Raw genomic sequence first — 23,802 nt, 5'->3', positions numbered from 1 at the left:
CAATGCTAATTTGTAATTATTTTAGCACATTTTCAAATAGCAGCACTTCAGGATTTTATTTTTTTTTTTAATAAATGCAGTTTCTTTAAAAAAATCCACACCACTATGATGTTCTCTATCATGTTCTGTGTAATATTCTCGTATCACTTTAGAAACAGAAGAAATGTATCCTATCCTTTTCTTACTTGGGACAGTGCAATTCAAACTCTGTCAGGGACTCTAGTTTGAAGTATTCCTGTGTTCCTGCATCCCTGGTTGAGTAGTCAGGCTTGTTTTAGCAAAAAGTTCAACTCCAGCTGTGTGTTCACTCACAGCTTAGTGAGCACTTGAGGGGCTCTTGCCAGATCACTGCACTTGGCATATTAACTGAAGTCTTTCTGCTGTAGCCACTGGGTTGCAGCTTCTCTGCCTACACCTCCCCAGGAGGTTCATCATCCATCCCCTCCAGCAAGCAGGGATTCCCTGTGGAAGGGCAGTGCCAGGGCAGATCCTGGGAAGCCTTGGCTGGGCAGCAGGAGACAGCAAGTTCCAGCTGTAATGAGACAAACAACTCATAGGAAATTTAGTGAGCAGGCAAAAAAATGACTTTGATATTACACCAATTCATGCCTGCTTAGGATTTTTTTTTTTGACAAATAAGGATGTTTATCTGCCACATACATTTTTTGATTTAATATAACTGAAAAGATGGTTTATACAGAGTCATAAATGAAATACATGTGTTCTGACTCAGTCTCTTCACAGAAAATGCCTGTGTTGTGGAGTAGCTGCCTTTTCATTACTAGTATGGTACTGAGATTATTCTTTTTTTTTTTTTTTAGTAGTTAATAAGAACTTCACAGTAAAAATAGACATATTTAATTTTTTTATTACAGTGTCCTTTGATATATGCTCCTTGCTTATCACTTGTTGCTAATATTGCATATTTTGGAGAAAATCTTAAAATTACATTAAAGATTAATACAAGTAAATAATTTCATTTTCAGCTAATAAAAATGAAACAGTTTTAGTAGTTTAATTTGGTTTTTTATTTAAGTATTAAGGGGGAAGGTTGTAGAACAGTAGTGTTGTGTGGGCACTTTAGAGATTTATTTTTTTTTATTTATTTCTAGTTCTGAGACAATAGTACAAACCAGTGCAGATACAAATTATATTTATGTTACTACTGGGATACTTTTAGTTGACACCAGGTGATAAGTAAGCTAGTACACAATTGTTTCTTAGCAAAGTCTAGTTTATTCTGTAAAATATTTAAATCTACTATTAAAATATTTGTATTAGTGCAGCATTCAGCATTAAATATTGGTTATTATTGTGATCACTAAAATAGCTTCATGTCATTCAGGGGAATTATTTCTGTTATGTAAACTATTACTCTCTGTTCCTCTCAGAAATGAGCAAATGTAACATTCCCTCAATTTTTATAGTGTAAGTAACAATAAATAACAACAGATGAATGCACTTCTTAAACATGGTAATAAAATTGTTTTCTTGTCAAATGTTTTAACTCTTAAAGTGATTTTCCATCTTTTTACATTATTTCCATCTCGTCGTTCTTGTGTTTTTAGGTTATGTGGGGCTAGTAAATCAAGCAATGACTTGCTACTTGAACAGCCTTCTACAAACACTTTTCATGACTCCTGAATTTAGAAATGCATTGTATAAGTGAGTATATAGAGTCAAAAACTGTTCTTAAATTTGTACTGTTGTATATCGGTAGGAGACCCTTGGGAACTTCTCTTGTCAAAATTTCCTTTTTTGGGTACTGAAAAGCATTACTGAAGTCAAACTGGATAGACTTATAAATTATATCTGCTTAAAAGTTCCAGATTTTTAGTAAAATATAAGTTATGTTATTGGTTGTGTCATGGACAAGCTTTTTAAAGAGTCTTGAAAACAGCAGACTTGAAGTTAAATTCGGTACTAAGTGCAGTTCATGTCTGTGCAGTGAATGGCTTCAAAATTTCCATTGGTTTATGTGAGATCTGTAAATTTTAAAAATAGCATTGCCATTTAGTGCAGAAGTGGAGAGCAATTGCATTTGGCTTTTCCCAAGAAACAGAGGTGCAGTTAACCTCTGTAGCGTGGCAGACCTCTTGAGGTGTAATAAACGCTGGTTTAAATGCCTTTTTGAGTAACGTTTTCAGGACATTTTTAATTGTCAAATATCTTGTGTTGTGAACAGATGGGAATTTGAAGAATCTGAAGAGGACCCTGAGAGGAGTATCCCCTACCAGCTTCAAAGACTGTTTGTTTTACTGCAGACCAGCAAAAAAAGGGCGATTGAAACAACAGATGTGACACGGAGTTTTGGATGGGATAGTAGTGAAGGTGATGTACAGCTTGTGTGATTTGCTTCAGCTGCTGCCTGCTGGAGGGCCTAAACTGCTGTTTATGGGGGGAAAATACCAGAATAATGTAAAATAAAATCCACTTTTTACAATGGATACGAAATAGCCTAAATGGATACTTTGTTGTTGCGCATCTGATTTTTAAAGAAATGTTATCTGTGAGTTTTAGGCTGTTGAAGTCTAAAAGCATTACATTTTTTAATTACTCTGTCATAACAGTTGTTAATTGTTTCTGAAGAAGTAGCTCTTTATGAGAAACTTGCTTCTGTTTTGAAACACAAATGTCAAACGCACATGTTGCACTTCTGAAATTACCCATGTTATTGTCTTACTTCAAATCAAGCACTGTATTTGTCTTCTTGACACTTGTGTGCTGTAATTTTGCCCCATTACCCATTGATTTTTTCCTTTATCACATGATGATAAGGAGTTGGAACTTGAGTTTTGGAGAATCAGCACAAAGAGGGACATAAGTCTGAAACGGTTTATTTTATAAATGTACATTAGCATTTCTATAATTTTTTATGTGTTCTTGCTTATATACACGGTTCTTGTTTAGACATAAACACTGTGAGCAAGCTGGCTGCTTTTTTTTCCTGGCTTTAGAGGCAGCAGCTTGTGGAATTGAACACTGGCCCAGTAGTGACTAACAGTAAATAGTAGGTACAGACTTAAAGAAATGGGTAGCTTTTTAGGAAGCATTCTCAGGCTACAGTTAGTATTTGCACTAATAACATCTCTTGTTTTAATGAAGAATAATTTCAATTTCTAACAGCATGGCAGCAACATGATGTACAGGAGCTTTGTAGAGTCATGTTTGATGCTTTGGAGCAGAAATGGAAGCAAACGGAGCAGGTAAGTGTGTAAAAACTTCCTTCATTGAGAGGTGTAGTATTGTTGGGAGGTTTTATGGGTGTTTTTTTAAGGATGGTTGTAAAAAATGTTGACTGAATTTTAAATACCAGGTTGTTGAAAAATCTGTGATAATTGCCAGCTTTCCTGTTGGATGCAATAGTTAAGCTGCTGTAATGTGTGACTTCCAAGAGTGTGTTGCGTGTGCTTTCCTCCCCTCAGTTAAAAGTGGAATATTCTGAACTCTGGATGCTTAGTCTTTATTTGAAGCACAGAAAGTGATTGTGTAACTCCTGTGATGGCTTTCTTGCTGTCAGTATTTGTTAGACTCTGTTGTGGGCTCGAGAAGCTCAAGCTCCCTCTTCTAATAGAGGAGGAAGTTAGGAATATATTCATGGCACATGATACATTCTGATAAGTGGACAACTTTTTGCAGGCTAGTTTTGAAATTTATAGATTAGGAAATACTCCTTTCTCTTTCTGCACTTGTCTGTGAAGGCACAGGGAAAGGTTGCAGGATCAGACTGTTAATGTCTGGAAGACCAGGCTTGATTTACAAGTTACTTCAATTTACTGGGTTTGTAGTAACTTGTAAGACGTGACCATAAAGGACACTATGAAGCTTATGTAATGTGGTTTGAGAAGCTCATTTGCTATGTCTTTTGGGCAGGGGAAAATAGGAAATCAGAGGGTTGATGTGCTGCTGGGGAGTGGTATTTTGGATGTGTAGCTGTGCAATTTAGACGTAATGAATCAAAAGGAATTTTCATGTAAAACTAAAGAAAATAAATACGTTAACGGTTCATTCTTCTTAACCTGTGTTGAACACGTTTGTTTCAGGCTGATCTTATAAATCAACTGTACCAAGGCAAACTGAAGGACTATGTCAGGTGTCTAGAATGTGGCTATGAAGGCTGGAGAATCGACACTTACCTGGATATCCCGTTGGTCATCCGGCCGTACGGCTCCAGCCAGGCGTTTGCTAGCGTGGTGTGTACTATTCTGCTGCCTAATAGTGCATCCATACACACATAGAATACATAATGCCACAGTGGGATAATTGGTTCCGTGGTAAGTATCATCCTAGATACTCCATCTTGGGGTGTTCGTCTTTGTGCAGTGAACCAGCTAGCAAGTTCTAGAAGATTTTTTTTTTTTTTGGCTTTTTGGTTTATTTTTTGGTTTTGGTTTTTTGTTTTTGTTTTTTTTTTCTTTTGCCCTTCAATGAGTCCTACTGGTGCATGTATAAGGGGAGGGGAAATGCAACTTTATTGCCTTAGGGCTGCAGTAATCAATTATTTTCTTCCCGATAAAATCTTCAACATTTACTCGAGATATATTTTTATGAGATCACAAAAGTTTCATTTGGGTTGTTCTTTTTTATTGGCACATCTGCTAAATTTTCTTAGCGTTGTTGCAAATCTTAGCGAAAGAGCAGAATATTGACTTAAATTTTTTCAGTTTAATTGCCATGTCATTGCTGTGCCATTTAAAGTTCACTTCTCAAATACCATATGCTTTTAACAAGCGATGTGATGATGATAAAAAAATCCTATCATACATCAGTGTTCGTGGGCACTCTTGCTCCAGCTTTACTGATGCTGGCAAGCATATACGTTGCTTAGTAAATCTGTGGAAGTTCTTCTGTTTTAATTTTTGCACCCCTCTGGGGGAAAAAAAAGTCATTTCAAATTGTGAAATTCCACGGTTGTGGCTTAGGATGCCTGTGCTATGGATGGAGTTGTGAAAGAAGAATAAATCAAAAGGTTGTTTTAAACAAACACTTGTTGCGTAATTGGCTTATTCATGATATATTTAGTATTCTTCCTTATGTATTTAGTGTGATAGCAATATTTTTAAAGCACTGATAGTCCATAATTCTTAACAACAATTCTGTTAAGAATTGTTAGGATTAGTTCAAACTGCAGAGTAGGTTCAAAGTACTTCATACTTTAAAACTTTAAATACCAATCTTGAGAGGTAGTAAAGGTGAGGGACACTGATCTCATAAAGAATTCAAGTTAGTAAAGTCCTTTGAATTCTTTTAAAGATAACATGAAAATTTTTTCGAACTGTCTGGCTAATTGAAGCTGTCCTGCTACAGATTGATATTTTATATGGATGGCTTCCCTTTTCACCTTTTAAAGGTAATTTCTAGCAATATTCCCTAAACCAATTTTTTTTTGTAATTTTTATTCAATAGTGAGGTTTTTATGATCTGTTAAAATAATGAGGACTATTCAGTTTGTGTAGTTGGATTCCACATTTAACAATGCATTGTACATGTCTCTCAAATTGAAAATTTTTCTCTTTAGTGAAGTCTATAGTGGAATGCTAAAAAAAAAAAAGACTTTGTCTAGTCATAAAAACACAGAAAACTTGAAAAAATAAGAATTTAAATATCAGATTACTTTTAACAGTATTTGATATTTCTCCTGTAAATCAGCATTTACTGGGTTTACTACACTGAGGAAAATAATTCTAAGATTTTTGTTACACAAACTTACATGGTTGCAACTTGTATTGCTGCTTCAATTTTTGAGCTTTTTTAATTCATACTCTGATTATAATCAGTTGATTCTCCTCCCTGCATTTGTATTATCTATAGCAGATGTAATTTTTAGTTCTGTAGTCGTCAGCAGTGGGGAGATATGGAGGATACTTGCTTTTGGAGAAGGGAAAAATCGCCTGTTTCTAAATGGAATTCTCTGAAGGTAGTATCCTCCATTGATCCATAGATGGTGGTGATTTAGTAGGTGTAGGTAAAAGGGCACGAATGAGAGATCCCAAAAACTTCACACATGCGCTAATAGGGCTTATAGAAGGGAATGTAAAACTTTTTAGACCTTGCTAGTCAGCTCCTGAGGGAACTTGCAGCAGGCGACACAACCCAAGATAGGGGATCTAAGGAGGATACTACCTTCAAAGAACTCTAGTTAGAGGTAAGTGATTTTCCATTACTTTCTAATAAGAGATGGATGAGCCTTAAGTAAGGTTAATCTGTAGAATGGCTTACAAAGAGTATTATCCCACTGTTCGACATTGTGTACTACCAAAAAAAAAATGTAGATACTTGAAATGTTGATTTATTTATAAATATATATGTAATACTTCTCAATACATGGGAACATGGAAGAACTGGGAAGGGTAATGTTATGCTTGCTTTATTTTCTAATGTGAACTAATTCTGAAATTCTTCAGTGTGGTCTTAAGGTTTGCATTTGGAATTTTTTTTTTCTGATTCCCCACTCCATCCCCCAAGTTCATGTAGTAAGACTGCTTAGCTGCAAACTCATTAGGGCAACTCTGGGGCACTAAGATCTGGCACACTGTCAGTGTGTAACTCAAGATGTTTTCTGAAAAAGTACTTATGCTATCTGAATTGTTCAAGGGCATGACATCAAAAAAAAATCGGTCTTTTCTTGAGGTCAGTAGAAATACAGACACAAAAACATACAGCTTATTTCAGGGAGGTACACAGGAGCAGCAGTTCACATACACATTTCTGTAGGCATTAGTGTCTTTTATATAGATACCTGACTTCAACAGCATTAGACATAAGTTGAAATGTTTTGCAGTAGAAAAAAAAATCTTAAAAATTTTGCAAGATGATCAGCTGAGAGAAGAGTAGATGCAACAGGGAACTGGCAGTGATGCTGAAATTGTTACTAGAAAACAGTGAAAGTTGCTTTGTAATACCAGAAGACTAGTAATAATACAAGTATTCTGCAGGTGTAGTAAGTACAGTTGTTTTTTGTTAAGTGGTGTTAGTTTGTAAGATCTTTTGTTGGTTAGTTTTTCTTTTGAGGGTGTAAGTATGCAAGCAAGTAGTCCTCTTTTGGGCAGAAATTAACTTGGACTTCTATGTGAACTTACTTTATGGGTCCTTGCCAAATGGTTGAAGGTTGAATAAGGATGATGTGATATTTACTTTTTTTTTTAAGCTAAATTGGTAACAGTGAAGTCTTTGAACATGGGAAAACTGGTGAGCTCTGAAAATCTGAGATGGCAGTTTCTAGTTTTTTTCAAGAGCAGTTTTGCCTAAATGCTGTTTGTTGTGTATTATTTTCGTAGATGTTTTGCTGCTCCTCTTCACAGGTTTTACAAATTTACACATTTAGAGATGCAGTATGATGCCTGTCAAACTACTCACTAGATCATAATGTGTTTTTGTCGAGAGGAGGTTGTCTGAAGTGCCTCTCTAGCCAGACAATAGTTAGTTTGAGCTGGTTTTTTTTGGCATTTTAATATGCTAAGTGATAGAAATCTCAGAATATTTAAAACTGGATATAATCAGAGCTTGGCTGAGCAATGTGCTTGAAGTTGGACCTGATCTGAGCAGGGGGTTAAGATCAAGTGTTCTCCAGAAGTTTCTTTCAACCTGTATTGTTCTTTTGATTCTTTGAGCTCTAAAGAAGTTTAAATAGCTTTTGTCACACTAATCTATTGCTTGATCATTTCTGGGATATTTTGAAGCGTGTGTAGGCAGTGTTGGAAGTGCTTGGTAACTCCAAGGCTACATAATAGTCACCACTTTGAAGGGAACTTCAAAGGCAGCGTTGGCTCTTCCAGCAGAGCCGCACGCAGGGTGTGTGGTGTGAGAGGCTGTGCAGTGGAGAAGCTTTGTCACTGGTTTTGCTGAGTAAACTGTCAGGGTAGAAAGTAGTGAACTGCACTAGAATAGGAATTGTATGAAGAGACATCCTGATCAGCAGAACTAAGTTTGGTGTAAAGACTGTACAGGAGACAGATGAGTAAATCTGGGGAACAGCAATGCTGCTACACAAGGATTGAAAAATACATGGCTATTTATATAGCTCACGAGTAATGGAGTTCCCAAGGAGTTTTAATCAGGCCTTTCAAAGCAAAGCTCACTATGTGTGGTAAGCAGTGAAACCACAAGAGTAATGTAATAGTACTGCATTGCATTTTCAGGGGGCTGCAGCATCATCACTTTTTACCTTGTGTAAAAATTTAGAGTATATTTCCTTGTTAAATTGCACATCACATGAGTCTACATAAGCATTACACAATCCTTTATGTCCCATCCTCTGTATATTTCCATTTATATTCATATGGATGCATGAATGGCAACGTTTTTCTTACACTCAAAATATATTTATATTGCCTTAACTGACATGTGATTTGTAAGAGACAGTTCTATCACTATGTGATTATTATTATTTCATTATGTGATGTTTTCTGATTCATGTTTTCTGTGTTGGCTATTAACTTTTTTTGCTTTCATTTAAATAGTTCTGAATAATAGTCAAAATGCAGTAATCCATTTCTTCCTCTTTTTGAGCAGGGTTATGACTTGCTAGGTCTTTTTTCTTAGAATTTAGAATGAGATTCCTCATATTTCAGTGCATAATATTACCAAGTGTAAGCTCTTGAGTTAAAAGCAACTCAGCCTCTGTAGCATTTAGGAAGTAAAGACATAGACAGCAATTCAATTCAGACTCTTAAAAGGTTTTCATGTGTCTAGAAAGTCTCTCTGCTCAAGAGCTGTGATTTCAGGGCTGTTCAAAGGCCTTTCTGGCTGTATCCAAAAATGGTAAATCGACATGACTGCTTTCATTGTACAGTTGTTCTACTGAGTTGGGCACATTTTGCATTTATGAATAGTTGTCACCTGAAATACAGTCCTTTTTACAAGTCCTATCTCCTAGAACAGCAACAGAGCTTTTGTAAATTATTTGCTTTGTTGTTCTTCTTTCTGCTTACCTGAGTTCTTGGAAAGGAAGAAGGGAAAAGGGAAGAATTTGGGGCTTTTTCAAGAACTTGGCATATCCTTGATTTCCTCCCAAAGTGGGACTTGCCAAACAACACGATTTAGACAGCAGTGTTAAGTTCTGCACCAGCCATGGTATGATTGGTGAGTTTACTCTGCCCAGTTAAGCCCCTTCTTACTTATTCAGGCTTCAGGGAACAGCTACAGCCCTTCATAAGGCGATGATGATTTTAAAAGCATTGTTTCTGTTGTCATATTTGCTTTAAACTAAATGTCTAAATGTGCAAGATGAATTTGTTTTGACCTCCATAGGTGAACAGAGAACTTTTTGGTCTCCCCTTGGAGTTCAGAAACCCAGAGCCTGTTGGCTTGCAAGCTGACTGGGTTATAGGTTTTAACTTTTAAAATCTCTGGGTAAGATTCTTCACTGAACCCATCCCAATATTCTTAGTGAATTTTGCTTGAAAAAGTTTGTTCTCAAGTATATTCAACTTATGTTTAGTGTCACTGTGGCAAATAATTTGTGGGGAAGACAGATCAATTTGGTTGTATTTGGTTTGCTGTAGACAGGAGTGAAGCAGAAATCATTAAGCTCCTGGATGTAAGCATTAGTGACAGAATTATTGGGGTTTTTGAACTGCCCCAAACTAGGCAGCTGTCAGAAGAGAAAATTGCAGTTATTGGTAGTTGCTTCCTAGGTTTGCACTAGGAAACTAGTTCTGCCATTACAGGAGATGTCCATATCTGATTCTCACTTCTTTGAGAGCAAAACTGAAATATTCTCCCTCAGTCCCTTCCTCACCTTTCACTTAAAAACAGTGTCTTCAAATGCAGTTTCTGAAGACCCTTTGTAGAGTGGGATGGGACTAATGCTGTCTTCATGGAGGGCATTTGAGGAACTGAGTAACATTTTTTCCTCCCACCTCCTTCTTCCCCCACTAAATATTGGATGGTATTTCTTGGGAAAAACTTCTTTGGAAATACATCTGAGAATTCTGGGAGAACCAGACAAAGCAGGTTAAAAGATAAGCTTGTTTTCACAGCATTTGACTCTATAGATGTGACTAAATGTGATGTGCAAGATAACAGGAGTAATTTTATTTTGTAGGTTTATTAGAGCAGACAATTGGGATTCATCAAATACTGTATGAGATACAATTAACAGCAATTGTGGTTTGACTGTTTACCTTGGACTGGGTAGAAAGGTTAATTTCTTGTCATGTTTTCCTGACTCTTATGTCTGTATCAAAGTTTATGTCAATCAAATATTGTTGGTAGATGTAATTGAAGTATTGGTACACGTTTGTAATCTCACTGTCAATTTATCATTCTGAGTTATACCTTCACAGTAAACATTCTCTAAAAATTGGGTAACATCTTTTTGTTGTTAGGAAGAAGCACTGCATGCTTTCATTCAGCCCGAGATCCTTGATGGCCCAAATCAGTACTTCTGTGAACAATGTAAGAAGAAATGTGATGCAAGGAAGGTAAAGACCGTCCAAATCATTTGCAAAAAATTAGTTTTGGGGCATACAAATCCTGATAGTGGGAGCATAACCTTTGTCTTTGCTTCATTCAGGGGCTGCGGTTCTTGCACTTTCCGTATCTGCTGACGTTACAGCTGAAGAGGTTTGACTTCGATTACACCACCATGCACAGGATCAAACTCAACGATCGCATGACCTTTCCTGAGGAGCTGGACATGAGCGTCTTCATTGATGTTGAAGATGAGGTAAAGGGTTCGGTTTCAGAGAAAGCTGTTTAACTTCCTTCAAGTTTCTGATTAAGAAAATTAAAATTTTTCGTCTTGTAAAGCCATTTTAACATCGCTCATCTACCTAAACTGTTGTTTGGCCATGGCAGTGCTATAATTTGAGGATTTGAAATCTGTCCATGTGGACTTTTTTCTTTTTATACTGCAAAGGAAGCATGTTCTCTAGTCACCAGAGGGTTTCCTGGTTCCATAAAGAGGCTGTTTCAGATTTCTCACATCTTCAGTGTTTTGAAGGCACAAGTCTCAGGGCTTCTATGTATACTGCAAATCCACAATTGAACGTTTTTTTTAAACCTGTGTCTGAATCTGTGTTCGTCATAACACGTGATGTAAAGTTGCAAGCCTCTCAGTGCTGAAGTTAGTCCAGAGATCATTAATGATGAATTACTTCCCTCTGAGTCATAGTGTAATGTATACTGTAGAAATAAGATTTTAAATTTTTTTTATTTTTCATATACATCTTCTGGCTTTTTACTCTTCTGCTTTTGACCAAAATTCGGGTTGTGTGATTACATTCACAAAAACTATTTACTGTGTGTTCTGCATTGAAGACAAAATTTATTCTCCTAATTCCATTCCTGAAAACATTCTGTCACTTTGTGAGCTTGGACCTGGTATAAGAGAAATGCTGCCTTGATCAGCTTTTCTCACTGCATACAAACCTTTGTTTTATGAATTATGCCACTTAAGCAGTATGATACGTCTCAAAATGTGTTGCACACAAACCCCAGAAATACTGGTCAAGGAGTGAAGACACTAACAGAAACAAGTCTGTTCTTGATGCTGAATTGCAGAGGTCTCTAGGTTTTTGAGGAATTTCATTGGTTTGCAGATTGGAATTTTTTCATTTCACAAACACTTATTTCTTGTTCCATGTAGCTTTAAATGTTGTCTAACGTTAGTATGTATGTTTTATTTTTTAAGAAGTCTCCCCAGACTGAGAGTTGCACTGATAGTGGAGCTGAAAATGAAGGCAGTTGTCACAGTGATCAGATGAGCAATGATTTTTCTAATGATGACGGAGTCGATGAAGGAATCTGCCTTGAAAGCAACAGTGCAGCAGAAAGAATTTCTAAAGCTGGCAGTGAAAAGGTAATGCTTAAAAAATACTGTATTGAATTTGATTCAGATGGAGGTAATTTCCTTCATAACACCCAGTGTGATGCTCTGTTTTGGAATCATGACAAGGTGTTGATGGCACACCGGTGTGTTGCCACACCTCTTGTTTGTGCAGTGCTGAATCTTCCTGTTTCTCATTCTGCCCCCGTGAAGGGGATTTTGTAGGGCTAAGGGTGGGCAAGAGCCTGGAAGGGGAACATAGCTGGGACAGCTGACCTGAATTGACCAGAGGGATATTCCATGTCGTATTCCCTGCTGTGTAGCATCATGCTCAGCAGTAAAAAGCAGAGTCTTTCCAAAATAGCTGTTGCTCAGAGACTGACTGGGTCTTGGTCTGCTGGCAGGGGATGCTGAGTAATGCCTTTTAATTTATTTAACACACTATTATTTTCTTTTTTCCTATTTCCTTATTAAACTGTCACTGTCTCCAACTACAAGTTTTCTCACTTTTGCTCTTCTGATGATTCTCTCCACCATCCTCCCTTGGGGGAAGGAGTGACTGACTGGCTGCAGGGCTGCTCAGTTGATTGCCAGGGTAAACCCACCACAAAAATTATAAAAATACAATTAATTCTGTTATTGGAGGTGAGGTGAGAGGTCAGGAGTGTGTGTTTTATTCAAACATTGACACTAAAGCAAAGCAAAGAATTTAACTGATTTGGAGGTCACCTGCCAATAAAGGTCTTCCCAGCTTGTCAGATGGAGAATTCCCTCATTTTGGCAGCAGACCCTCAAACTGAAGACTGTTTTGTCTTGTGAGCAGTGTTTTCTCTTTGAGGTCAGCTGTCAAAGGCCTACCACATTTAGTTACAAAAGTGTCTTGCAGCTTAGTAGGAAATTGGAAAGTTTTGGTCAGTTGAATAGATGAGGCCAAGGGTCTAAATGTTAAATATTCCTTCAGTCATCTTAAGCTAATATGAAAGAATTGAGCTGCAGTCCTGCTTCTGTGGGACATAAAGGTTGGCAGAGATCTTCAACAAACTTAACTGAGTTTTCTTGCCAATACAAAATGAATCAAAAATCTTGTTTTATCATAATGTCTACAATGTGTACTTCATGTTCAGTGAACTCATCTGTAACTTGGCCAATAGCTTTTATTCAGACTTGTTAGAAAGCTATTTGGCTTCAGCTGTTACTTTAATAAATATTAGAGGCTGACTTGCATTTTAATCTCCACATCTATCCCTATTTATATGTACCTTAAAGCATTTGAGAGAGTTTTTTGATCCATGTTCTGAATACTGTCAATCCTACTTGGAGAAAAAGAAAAAAGTTATTAATTCCAGTCACTTGACTGGAACAAGACCAGAATATTGTGATGTGTCTGTAATACAAATGGCATGTCCTAGTGCTGACAGTAGCTTTGGCCAGTTATTTCATACTACTTGTTCTCAAGGCAAACAAGCTGCCAAACTATGCCATTAGCTTTTGGGTTTGGATGTCTTATTAGTCAATGCGGGGTATGCAAAGCATATATAACCTAAATATTCTTGTATATAACCTAAAATATTCTTGTAACACTCGTGAGTCAGTATTGTTCAGTTTTATATCTCTAATTTATATTCAACACTGGAGGTATGTCCTTAGTGCCCTGTATTTCCATCCCTTTATCTATGAAAAAAAGAGTTTGACAGCCAACTTGGAGTGGTGTGAGAGGAAATAATGCAGAGACTCATAAGCATTGAATGGTTCATGGCTGGGTTGCTCTGTACATTAAAGTGGCAAAATACAGTCTTCAAGAACGCAGAGAAGGGAGATAGCAAATAAACCTAAACTTTGTAGCTACAAATTCCTGTATAATGTTTAGCATCTCAGAGCTCTGATTCTGTTCAGTGCCTCCTGCAGTACTTAATTTCTGTTACACAAATCTGCTTTGTAACATCCAACCAGTTACATACTCAGGTTCCTGTAATTGTTTTAAACCTTTTTTAAATGACCATTTGGTTAGCTTTGCTTTACTCGATACACATCACACTTTTTTCTTCTCTCCACAGAGTTCTTTACTGTATGAGCTCTTTTCTGTAATGGTTCATTCTGGAAGTGCTGCTGGTGGCCATTATTATGCCTGTATAAAATCTTTCAGTGATGACCAGTGGTACAGCTTTAATGATCAGCATGTTAGCAAGGTAAAAATAGTATTGTTATTATCTTTTATACTCATGGATGAAGCTGATTTTATGTGCAGGTATTTCAAGCATTTACTTTATCTTCCCATTCTAATGTCCTGCCTTATACATATGTTTCACTCAGTAGCTTAACTGATTTCTAGAGGTGTTTTATTTATCTATTATTTTTTGTGTGGTGGGAGGAGGAGTGTTATTTCTTGAAGGTGAAGGTGGGGTGGTTCACAAAGAAGCTTTTACTCATGCACAGACTAGACTGGATTTAGAATTTTGCCTTCTGTGCATATGAAGAGCACTTTTTGCTTACAGAAGTATATTTGTAGATCTGTTACAACCCAGACTGCTTTTAAACCTGTCCTGGGATGCAGGTGTTACATGTATTCATAGATACTGTTGCAATCAAGAATCTTTATATTGTTTCTGTAAGAAGTTCCTACTTGAAAAAATAAAAAATAAAAATGTTTACATCCATTGTAAAATTAAGAGGCTGATCACTTTGAAATAGCTTTTTAGCAGTCAGCTAAATAAGCAGAAAACTTTTAGAAAATAATTATAATTATTGTGGTTAATTGTGTAATGCCACTTTTCCTAGTGAAAATAAATGCATCTTAATTAGTGCAAGTTTCTCAAATAATTATTAAATTGAATTGTTGGGGTTTTTTAGATAACTCAGGAAGATATTAAGAAAACATATGGTGGATCTTCTGGAAGCAGAGGCTATTATTCCAGTGCTTTTGCTAGGTTAGTATTATGGTAATATTAATTTTCTTTCTTTCTGGTAGTGTTTTAGTGTAGTCAAATAATGGCCAAGATGCATGTGCCTAGCATATTAGCTTTAAATTAATAGCAAATGCTATAGTTGTAAGAACTACTCTGACTGCTGTTTCAAATCATTAAAATAATATATATTTTTTTTAATTCTGTTTGTTTACTGTGTTGCTATGATATATATGACATAACTCCTTACTAGGGAAAAAAAAATAAAAGCAGATTTTGAAAGTTTCATGTTTACTTCTGTCTGATAAATCCATATATCTATTATTTTCTCCACCAGCTCCACAAATGCATACATGCTGATATATAGACTGAAGGATCCAACAAGGAATGCAAGTAAGTTAGACAACTGTATTGGTGAAAGTTGATTTTTTTAAAATTAAGTATTGCATGTTTTGATTTTTGTTCGTCTTTATGAAACAATGTGATAAAGTACACTAATCTGCATTAAGTGTAACATTTATTTTATCATGATATTGATGATATCTTGAGACTTGTATTATCAATTAATTCACTTAATAGGGTAGGATTTACCTTTATTGTAAAAACAGGCTCAAGTGCAGTCATCAGGCTTGATGTATTTCTTTACAACAGCAGAGCTTCCCATACTGATATTGGAATACTACACTTCTGCTATTAGCATTTTCTTGTGTTGCTGATGTATAATTAGGGAGAATAAAAGTCTGACTTCAGTTTAAATCATGAAAAAGAGAACAGGATGTGGTATAGTGGGAAATCCGAGTGGAGAAGAGAGAAGGGAAAAAGACAAGAAAAATAACTATTAAATATACCTATAATGCCTAAGGTGTTGCCCACCATGAAAAAAAATGTCTTTTTTTAAAACCATTGCTCTGTTTTTACTGTCAGAGTTTCTTGAGGCACATGAGTATCCAGAGCACATTAAACAACTGGTACAGAAAGAGAGAGAATTGGAAGAACAAGAAAAGAGGCAACGGGAAATCGAGCGCAACACTTGCAAGGTGAGCATTTCTGCTGAATTGAGTAACAATACACTGCTGGTAAGCAATGTTTCTACAGAGAACAACTTTTTTACTGCAATACAAGGACTCTTTTGTGATAAATTTGTTTGTAGGAGCAATTCTTTTAAATTGGAAACCTGTACACAGTGCAGGCATCTGCTGGAGGTATTCACCAGAGATTTTTGCTGAGTTCACGTCTTCCATTGAATTCAAATTGGTATAAAAACCAAAACAAAACTAGTTAATCTGACATCACTTGATTTCAGCAAAATTAGTTCCAGAGAGTATGTATGTTAGGTGTTTTGTACTGCATGTTAGGTGTTTTGTACTTTCAAATCTTTTCATATTACAACTTCTTACTTTGTGAAATGTTGATTCCTCAACTGATTTTAAATTGTTGTTTGGCAGAAAGAGCCAAATTTTTTCCAACTAGAGATTCAATAATAACAAACAAAATAGGGCCTCAGTGACCTTACAAGCATGGCAGTCAGCTGTTCTGTCTATGAATCCAGTGATTGTTTTATGAAGTTCTTCTCTGGCATTGCAAAATGTGTCATTCTGTATGTGAAAAGGAATTTCACATTTGTTGTTCATATGTGCATTTCATTTTGGAGGATTTGCTCACTGCCTGTGGTTACAAGATGTTCTGGTTATAGATGTTGTACCCTAGCTTGCAAAAAGATTCAGATACACATAAATACCTTGTGTGCCTTTTGACATTTTCCATCTTCAGTTGTGTAACCAGCTGAAAGGAAGCTGTCCTATGGCTGAAGTAGAGCTAAAGATCTATTTCATGTTGGATTGTTTGAGTATGGGTTGTAAACTTAAATGTGCTCTAATATGAAAGGTATTTGCAACTGCCTTCATGATCATTTTTCTTCCTTTTGTATTTCATAGATTAAATTGTTCTGCATGCATCCTACAAAACAAATAATGATGGAGAACAAACTGGAGGTTCATAAGGACAGGACACTGAAGGAAGCTGTGGAAATAGCTTACAAGGTATGTTATGCATAACAGGATAGTTCAACTGTTAGATGTATTTTTCTGCTGTTGTGTATCCTAAGTTTTTAAATTTCTAATGCTGTGAGAGTATTTTGGGAGGGCATGGCTATGGATGTTTTTTGTTGGGGGTTTGTTCTGGGGAAGTTTTTTATGTTGGGATTTTTTGGGGGGTTGTTTGTTTTTTTTAAAGGTGTTCTAGTCACCCATTATTGTACAAGTTTTCTGTCAGTAACCATCAGATGATTTCTGATTAGAATGATAAAGCCTGCCCTTTTAAAAGGCAGTATGATTTTATGTACCTTTACTTTAAAATCAGAGAGAGCTGCTGTTAGACTCACCATAGCCTCAGCAAGTTAAAAGAATTATGAACACTTATTTGTATTGCAGTAAAATGTTATAGTGGATACATAATAAGAGAATTCTTTCAAGAGTCTTTCAGTGTAGCTAATACAATAATAGCAGTGAACATCAAGGCACCTGTGGATCTTTATCTTCCACAAAGAGGTAGAGGATGAAGATTTCAGTTCTTGCTTACCTACTTGTACATTTTAGTTCTTACCATGTGTCTTTGGCTGGGAGAGTACCAGCAAGGCACTTATTGACTTGGAATGTGTTAACATCTCCTTGAGATGCAAGGAAGATAATCAGGGGATATGACTTCCTCAGGCCTCTAAGGCCATTTGGTATAACTGATAGGCAGTGTATTCCTTTGAAAATACTTCTGGGATCTGTCTTCATCTGCTTGTATACATACTTCTCAAAATTCCCTCTTTTCTGCATTTTGATGCAGGCTTCTCTTTTGATTTTGAAACATGCATATATTGCATGTCTATGCATATAATATCTATGATGTATGTGTACGTGTTTTCTAAATCCAAGTTGAAATTAGTGAATTCAAAGCGAGATATTTCTACTTACAAGGTAAAAACTACATTCACAAATAAACTGTTATTAAATGCTTGGGTGGTTTTGTGTGTGCATGATTTAGCTGATGGATTTAGAAGAGGTTGTTCCTTTGGATTGCTGTCGCCTTGTCAAATACGACGAGTTCCATGACTACTTGGAACGGTCTTATGAAGGAGAAGAGGACACACCAATGGGTTTGTTGCTGGGAGGTGTCAAATCAACGTACATGTTTGACTTACTGCTGGAAACAAGAAGACCTGACCAAGTTTTCCAGTGCTATAAACCTGGTGGTAAGACGTGTAATTATATATAGACAAGGATAGACTAAAATCATATGTTGCACAAACACAAAACTTGTAAAGCATAGAGCTTCAATATGATGTACCGAAGAAGAAAAACTTGTTGTACTGCATTTTACAAAGTCAATATTTAGAACTACATGCTGTGCTGTGTTGTTAACTTGTTTCTAATTGAAGCAGATCTAAGGTTTACTAAAATTAGTCAAATTGGAATTTTTTCTTTTTTGGCATTACATTTGGTTGGAAAATTTAATTCTGAAATCAAACTGCTTTTCAAGTTCTTACTGTGTGTATGTATGTAATGCAACCCCTTAACCAGCACATCAGACCAGCATTTTTGTGTTTTCTTTGCCTGTTGAATTTTCTCTCTACGTATATATATGTGATTTATTTTTTTTTTCCTATTCCCTACAGAGGTCATGGTAAAGGTTCATGTGGTCGACCTAAAGACTGAATCTGTTGCTCCTTCAATAAGTGTACGAGCTTATTTGAATCAAACAGTTTCAGAATTTAAACAGCTCATTTCAAAGGTAATTTACAGTCGTTGAGGACTTGTATTACAGGGTTTTCATTCATTTTGGCTGTGAAAATGTGTCATAATTTAGGCATCTAAAATGAGAGCCTGCACCTTTTGCAGATCACACTGTGAGTTGAGCAGTAGGTTTAAGTTAGTTGTTAGAGTTGATCTTGCCTATCTGCTCCTTCCTGCTAAAAGCAGCAGTCTGCTTCTTCCTTCCATCCAGAGTTCTACCCTGGCTTCTGCATAAGCTTAGCCACTGTCTGGCCATATCACTTATTAGCTTACTCAGTAATGACTTCTGTGGGAAAGCTGAAGAGTTGAGCTCCTGTTCTTTTTGGTTAGTAACTTGAACCACCTCTCTGAGTGTCCAGTCAGTGACAGAACTAGCAAACTGTTACTGTATAACTGAACCAACATGTTATTTCTCCTCTTGTAATTGAAACTTAACATCCAAAGCTGTCCACATTCTCTGTACAAATTCATTTTCATCCCAGCAGCTATTTGTTATTAAGGTGCAGATTGATTTTTCTACATGGTCTTAAATCATGGGATGTTACTGCTTCCATTGAATTGGAAGACACACTGTGCATGCTCAATTCTGTGTAAAATAGTTCAGTGGTTGGTGTAACTACATAGTATTTGTTATAAAACATGATTCCAGCATTTTGAATTCAATCTAATTAAGAATTAAGTGAGCACTATGCAAAACCTGATGCTTGAAAATATTTCTTTTACTTTCTGTTGGTTCATAGACTAAATTATAAGACCAATTTCTTGTATTACTGGTCATTAACAATTTACCAGTTCTCTGCAAAGAAAACCAGGCCATTTCAGTCATCTGACCTTGTGGAAAAACTAACATTTGCTACATATCACATCTCTAAAAATGAAAGGCTTGTTTCAGTATTTGAAGCTGTGTGTAGTGCACGTTACCTCACTGTCAGTGTCTTGTTTTAGGCTACGCACCTGCCCGCTGAAACAATGCGCGTCGTGTTGGAACGGTGCTACAACGACCTGCGTCTCCTGAACGTTTCCAGCAAAACACTGAAAGCTGAAGGCTTTTTTAGAAGCAACAAGGTACATGCTCTGGTTTTTAAACTGTTCACTTTTCATGTCTTTGTAGACTTGGCTGTTGTGCTGTAAAAGGCGTGGTCTGTATAGAATTGGTAATGGATAACCATCGTGTGTTTTGCTGTGTACTGTGTGGGGTTTTATGTGCCCAGTACTGTGGTGCTGAGGAATACTGTAGGCTATATATGAAACCAGGTGTACCTAAGAGAGTGGATTGAGAATCTGGTTGTTACTCAGTGGTTCAAATGATGGTGAGGTTAACAGCTTTAGGATGAAGACTGTTAAAGGTCAACTGTTCTTATGGAACAAAGACTGATACATTGCTGTGAAACCTACCTGATTTTTCTAAACCTTCTGAACAACTGTACCTGCTCTCAGTATTAAACTTCCCAAAAAAACAAAAGTCAAAACTAAAAGCAAGTTTTTGGTGGGTCTTCATCTTAAATTCAGTAGTTTTCACTATGCAGATTCTCCCTAGATAGTTTAATATTATTTTTTCAAAAAAGACTTCTAATGTTTCCTATAATAGTTGTGCAATTCATTCAGAAAAAGATTTACTTAGTACTCAAATAATTTAACATTTTAAATTTGTACATTGTCTTTTTTACTGCAGTAGTTGTAACACATAGCACATTTTGCTCATCCTCTGTCTCTGAATTTTAAGCTCAGTATCTAGTCTTCTGGATGAAGAAAGATTAGTGAAGGCTTTGGCTTATAGAGGAGCAAAACAATGGCATTGACTTGTTGTTTAGATACTTTGGGCCTGTTCACGTTGTCACTACAACAGAGGCCTTTGACAAAGGGAAAAGAGGTGTTTAATTTGTACTGTTGTTTACATGTTTAAAAATTTCTTATGATGTTCTACTAGAAAATGAAGACAGACTGTCTGCTGGAGTTGTGGGGCTCATTGCTACCAGAACTAGTGCTACTGTACAGGTGAAGGGTGCACATGAGGTGATCTATGAGTGTGCTTCTGAACATAAACATTTACTGCAGCTGGTCAGTCTGGTTACAGCTCACTCCAGTCTTAACATGATTATGAAAATAAGGAAAAGTGAAACCATTATAGTACAAACTCCTTAGTCTGTCTTTTTCTAAGCGTGTATTTTAACTCTATTGTAAAAGGTGATGTTTCTTGATGACGTTATTTCCAATATGTGCTCAGTCCTGTCTGTTTGCTATTGTTGCTTTTATTTGAAATGACACTACATGGTGACACACTGTTATTTTACGTTCAGGTGTTTGTTGAAAGCTCAGAGTCTTTAGATCGTCATGTGACATACACAGATTCTCATTTATGGAAGCTTTTGGACCGTCATGCAAACACAATCAGACTGTATGTTTCATTGCCAGAGCAAGCACCTGGATCTCAGTTTAGACGAGGGGTTTATCAGAAGTCTAGTGGAGGTGCAGGCAACTTGGATGAAGCCTGTGAAAGAGTTAAAGGACCCGTAGGTAATATGAAATCTGTAGAGGCAATTCTGGAAGAAAGCACTGAAAAACTTAAAAGCTTGTCCCTGCAACAGCAGCAGCAGGAGGGAGATAATGGAGACAGCAGCAAAAGCACAGAAGCCAGTGACTTTGAAAACATTGAATCACCTTTAAATGAAATAGATTCCTCGGCATCAGCAGAAAACAGAGAACTTGAAAACCAAATTCAGATTTCTGATCCAGAAAATCTCCAGTCAGAGGAACGGTCGGATTCAGATGTAAATAACGACAGGAGTACGAGTTCAGTGGACAGTGACATCCTCAGCTCCAGTCACAGCAGTGACACGTTGTGCAATGTGGACAATGCCCCGCTTCCCTTGGCTAATGGACTTGATTCTCACAGTATCACAAGTAGTAGGCGATCAAAAGCAAATCAGGGGAAGAAGGAAACCTGGGACACTGCAGAGGAAGATTCTGGAACAGACAGTGAGTACGATGAAAGTGGCAAGAGCAGAGGAGAAGCACAGTATATGTACTTTAAGTCAGAACCCTACGCTGCAGATGAAGGCTCGGGAGAAGGGCAAAAATGTAGGTATTCTTTAAGTGCCTTAAAATAATCCAGTGTTTATTACTATTTAATTCATATGCTGTGTTAAGATAATGACAATATTGAAAAACTTGATTATAATGTCAAATTAAAGCTAACAACAGTGCAAAGATGGCATGTGGTGTCATGGTCAGCAAAAATCTAGCCTAATTTAGATCTTGTAATGAGTGATTACATATTTGAACAGTGTCTTGCTTTTTTGTTTTTAAGAAAATGAACATTTATTTATATGTAATGAAAGTGTTTTCTGGAAAGGAAGCTGTGTTGTCTTCCAGTGAAAGAAACATTGTTTCACCTGCTGCTGCTGATTCACCTGTTTCAGAATGCACTTATTTACTGTGGTTAACAGAGCAATAATTCTGTAAAAGTTTAGACTAACAAACCTGACAAGTCCTAGTCATTTGACTGTAAAGAAAGTTCAAATATACTTAATATTGAAAATTTAATTGAGTAGACCATTGCTTTTCACTGACTGAAGTACAGTAGGTACACTGATGTGTAAGGCTGACATGAAAGTGTCCAAACAAGTTCAATATAAGAGTGTAAGTAGTATATAATTGTCATAAAAATAAATCATTTAAGCAATGCTCTGCACTTGCATGTGTTTTATAACTAACAGAATAATAATTAAAGAACAGCAGAATGTAAGATAAATATTTTGGAAGGTAAAGGTTTTCATGTCAATCCAGAAATTCTGATGTAATAATAATAGAAAAAAGAGGAATATCACTTTTGCTGATTTTTTTTATTTTGGTAAACAAACATTAAATTTTATAAAACCATGGAGAAATTGACTTGCATCTACTAAAGTTTTTTTTAAATTACTCCTTTACCTTGGAGTGATCTTTGGGGCTAATTTTGAACTGCTTTAATTTTTCCCTGTTTTGTTTTGGTAGAACTAGTTGGATTCAGGAATTATTTGTTTGCAGTAATTTTGACATTTTCATAGTACACTGTATAAATTATTATCCTGAGGGGAAAGCTTTTATGTATTTTTAATATAATAACATGAACAGATTTATAATTCAAATAATTTATTTGCTCAGTTAAATATTCTGAATAGAAATTTCTTCTAGAGAGTCATGACATTATATAATCCCTACACAGTTTGTTGTGTAGTGCAAATTGCATGTATCAAAACCACAATTTTCTAAAGATAAACTATTCACTTTACTTTCCAGAATTTCATATTACTGCAGTGGCTTTTCCTTAATTACAAAATTATTCCCTGAAAAAGCCCCTTAATCTAGACTTGATGTTGCCTTGTGATATCCTGTGGCCTTCCGGAGCACAGAATTTACATAACTTTTTAATCCTGAAAACCAGGGTGGAAAAAAAAAAAGTCAAGTGGCATGTGCCTGACCAGCCCCAACACCAAAGCACTGCTGTCTCTCCCTTGAGGCAGGGAAGAGCTGTAGGAAGATTATCTGCAATCACTCCATCATATTCTCTTTAGTTTTTGTCTTACTGGGTGGAGAAGATACTACTTTGCTGCACTGCTACACTCATTGCAAACCAGGACAGCTGGGAACTGCTGTGTCTTCCAGGAATATCTGCCCATAAACACTTCATATGTAATATGCAAATAGTACTTAATATTGATATGCAAAGCTTTTAAAGGTTACAGTAATACCATCAAATAAAATATATGGTGACCATTAACTGTAATTCAGACTTTTCGGTACTGTTTTGCTGCAAGTGATAACTGCAACTATATGGAAGTCATATAAAATTTATTTTTTTTTTTTGGTAGCAGGGTTTTTCATGCCATTTTTATCTTTATTTTTGTTTAGGGCTGATGGTGCATGTTGATAAAAGAATTACCCTGTCTGCCTTCAAGCAACATTTGGAGCCTTTTGTTGGAGTTCCATCTTCTCACTTCAAAGTCTTCAGAGTCTATGCCAGCAATCAAGAGTTTGAGAGTGTTCGGCTGAATGAGACACTTTCATCATTTTCTGATGACAATAAGGTTATTCAGAAGTTATTTTGAATCATTAAAATATATTGGTACAATATAAAGAAACTTAACATAATTTACAACTTTTTGGTAATTTGCCAGATGAAGTAATTACTTTGGTCTTGGTAGTGTGTTACAAAATACAATTGTGATTTTGATACCAGTTCTAAGAGATACTCCTTTTGCCTTCTAGATAACTATTAGACTTGGAAGAGCCCTTAAGAAAGGTGAATACAGAGTCAAAGTCTACCAACTCTTGGTAAACGAACCTGAGGTAAGGTATTGAATATTTCAAGAAT

The 23,802-nt window shown here is 36.2% G+C and overlaps 1 protein-coding gene across 5 annotated transcripts in view; it reads left to right on the top strand.

The window, feature by feature from the left end:
* Positions 1 to 23,802, top strand: part of USP47 (ubiquitin specific peptidase 47) — a 52,462-nt gene that overhangs the window by 21,639 nt on the left and 7,021 nt on the right. For 4 of the 5 annotated variants that reach the window (XM_027651161.1, XM_027651165.1, XM_027651164.1 and 1 more), the window contains 18 exons: positions 1,569 to 1,665; positions 2,186 to 2,331; positions 3,127 to 3,206; positions 4,044 to 4,193; positions 10,329 to 10,424; positions 10,517 to 10,669; positions 11,636 to 11,803; positions 13,825 to 13,956; positions 14,618 to 14,694; positions 15,008 to 15,063; positions 15,595 to 15,707; positions 16,605 to 16,709; positions 17,701 to 17,908; positions 18,332 to 18,447; positions 19,395 to 19,514; positions 20,747 to 21,527; positions 23,340 to 23,515; positions 23,697 to 23,777. In XM_027651161.1, coding sequence (XP_027506962.1) covers positions 1,569 to 1,665; positions 2,186 to 2,331; positions 3,127 to 3,206; positions 4,044 to 4,193; positions 10,329 to 10,424; positions 10,517 to 10,669; positions 11,636 to 11,803; positions 13,825 to 13,956; positions 14,618 to 14,694; positions 15,008 to 15,063; positions 15,595 to 15,707; positions 16,605 to 16,709; positions 17,701 to 17,908; positions 18,332 to 18,447; positions 19,395 to 19,514; positions 20,747 to 21,527; positions 23,340 to 23,515; positions 23,697 to 23,777 — 2,855 coding nt within the window. The remainder of the gene's footprint in view (positions 1 to 1,568; positions 1,666 to 2,185; positions 2,332 to 3,126; positions 3,207 to 4,043; positions 4,194 to 10,328; positions 10,425 to 10,516; positions 10,670 to 11,635; positions 11,804 to 13,824; positions 13,957 to 14,617; positions 14,695 to 15,007; positions 15,064 to 15,594; positions 15,708 to 16,604; positions 16,710 to 17,700; positions 17,909 to 18,331; positions 18,448 to 19,394; positions 19,515 to 20,746; positions 21,528 to 23,339; positions 23,516 to 23,696; positions 23,778 to 23,802) is intronic. The other variant, XM_027651163.1, reaches the window with a different exon arrangement.

Source organism: Corapipo altera, unplaced genomic scaffold (assembly GCF_003945725.1).
Source record: "Corapipo altera isolate COAL_440 unplaced genomic scaffold, ASM394572v1 78, whole genome shotgun sequence".
In the NCBI taxonomy this organism is placed as follows: domain Eukaryota; kingdom Metazoa; phylum Chordata; class Aves; order Passeriformes; family Pipridae; genus Corapipo; species Corapipo altera.
The sequence above is the reverse complement of the archived record's forward strand: the minus strand, read 5'-3'. Positions and strand labels throughout refer to the sequence as shown.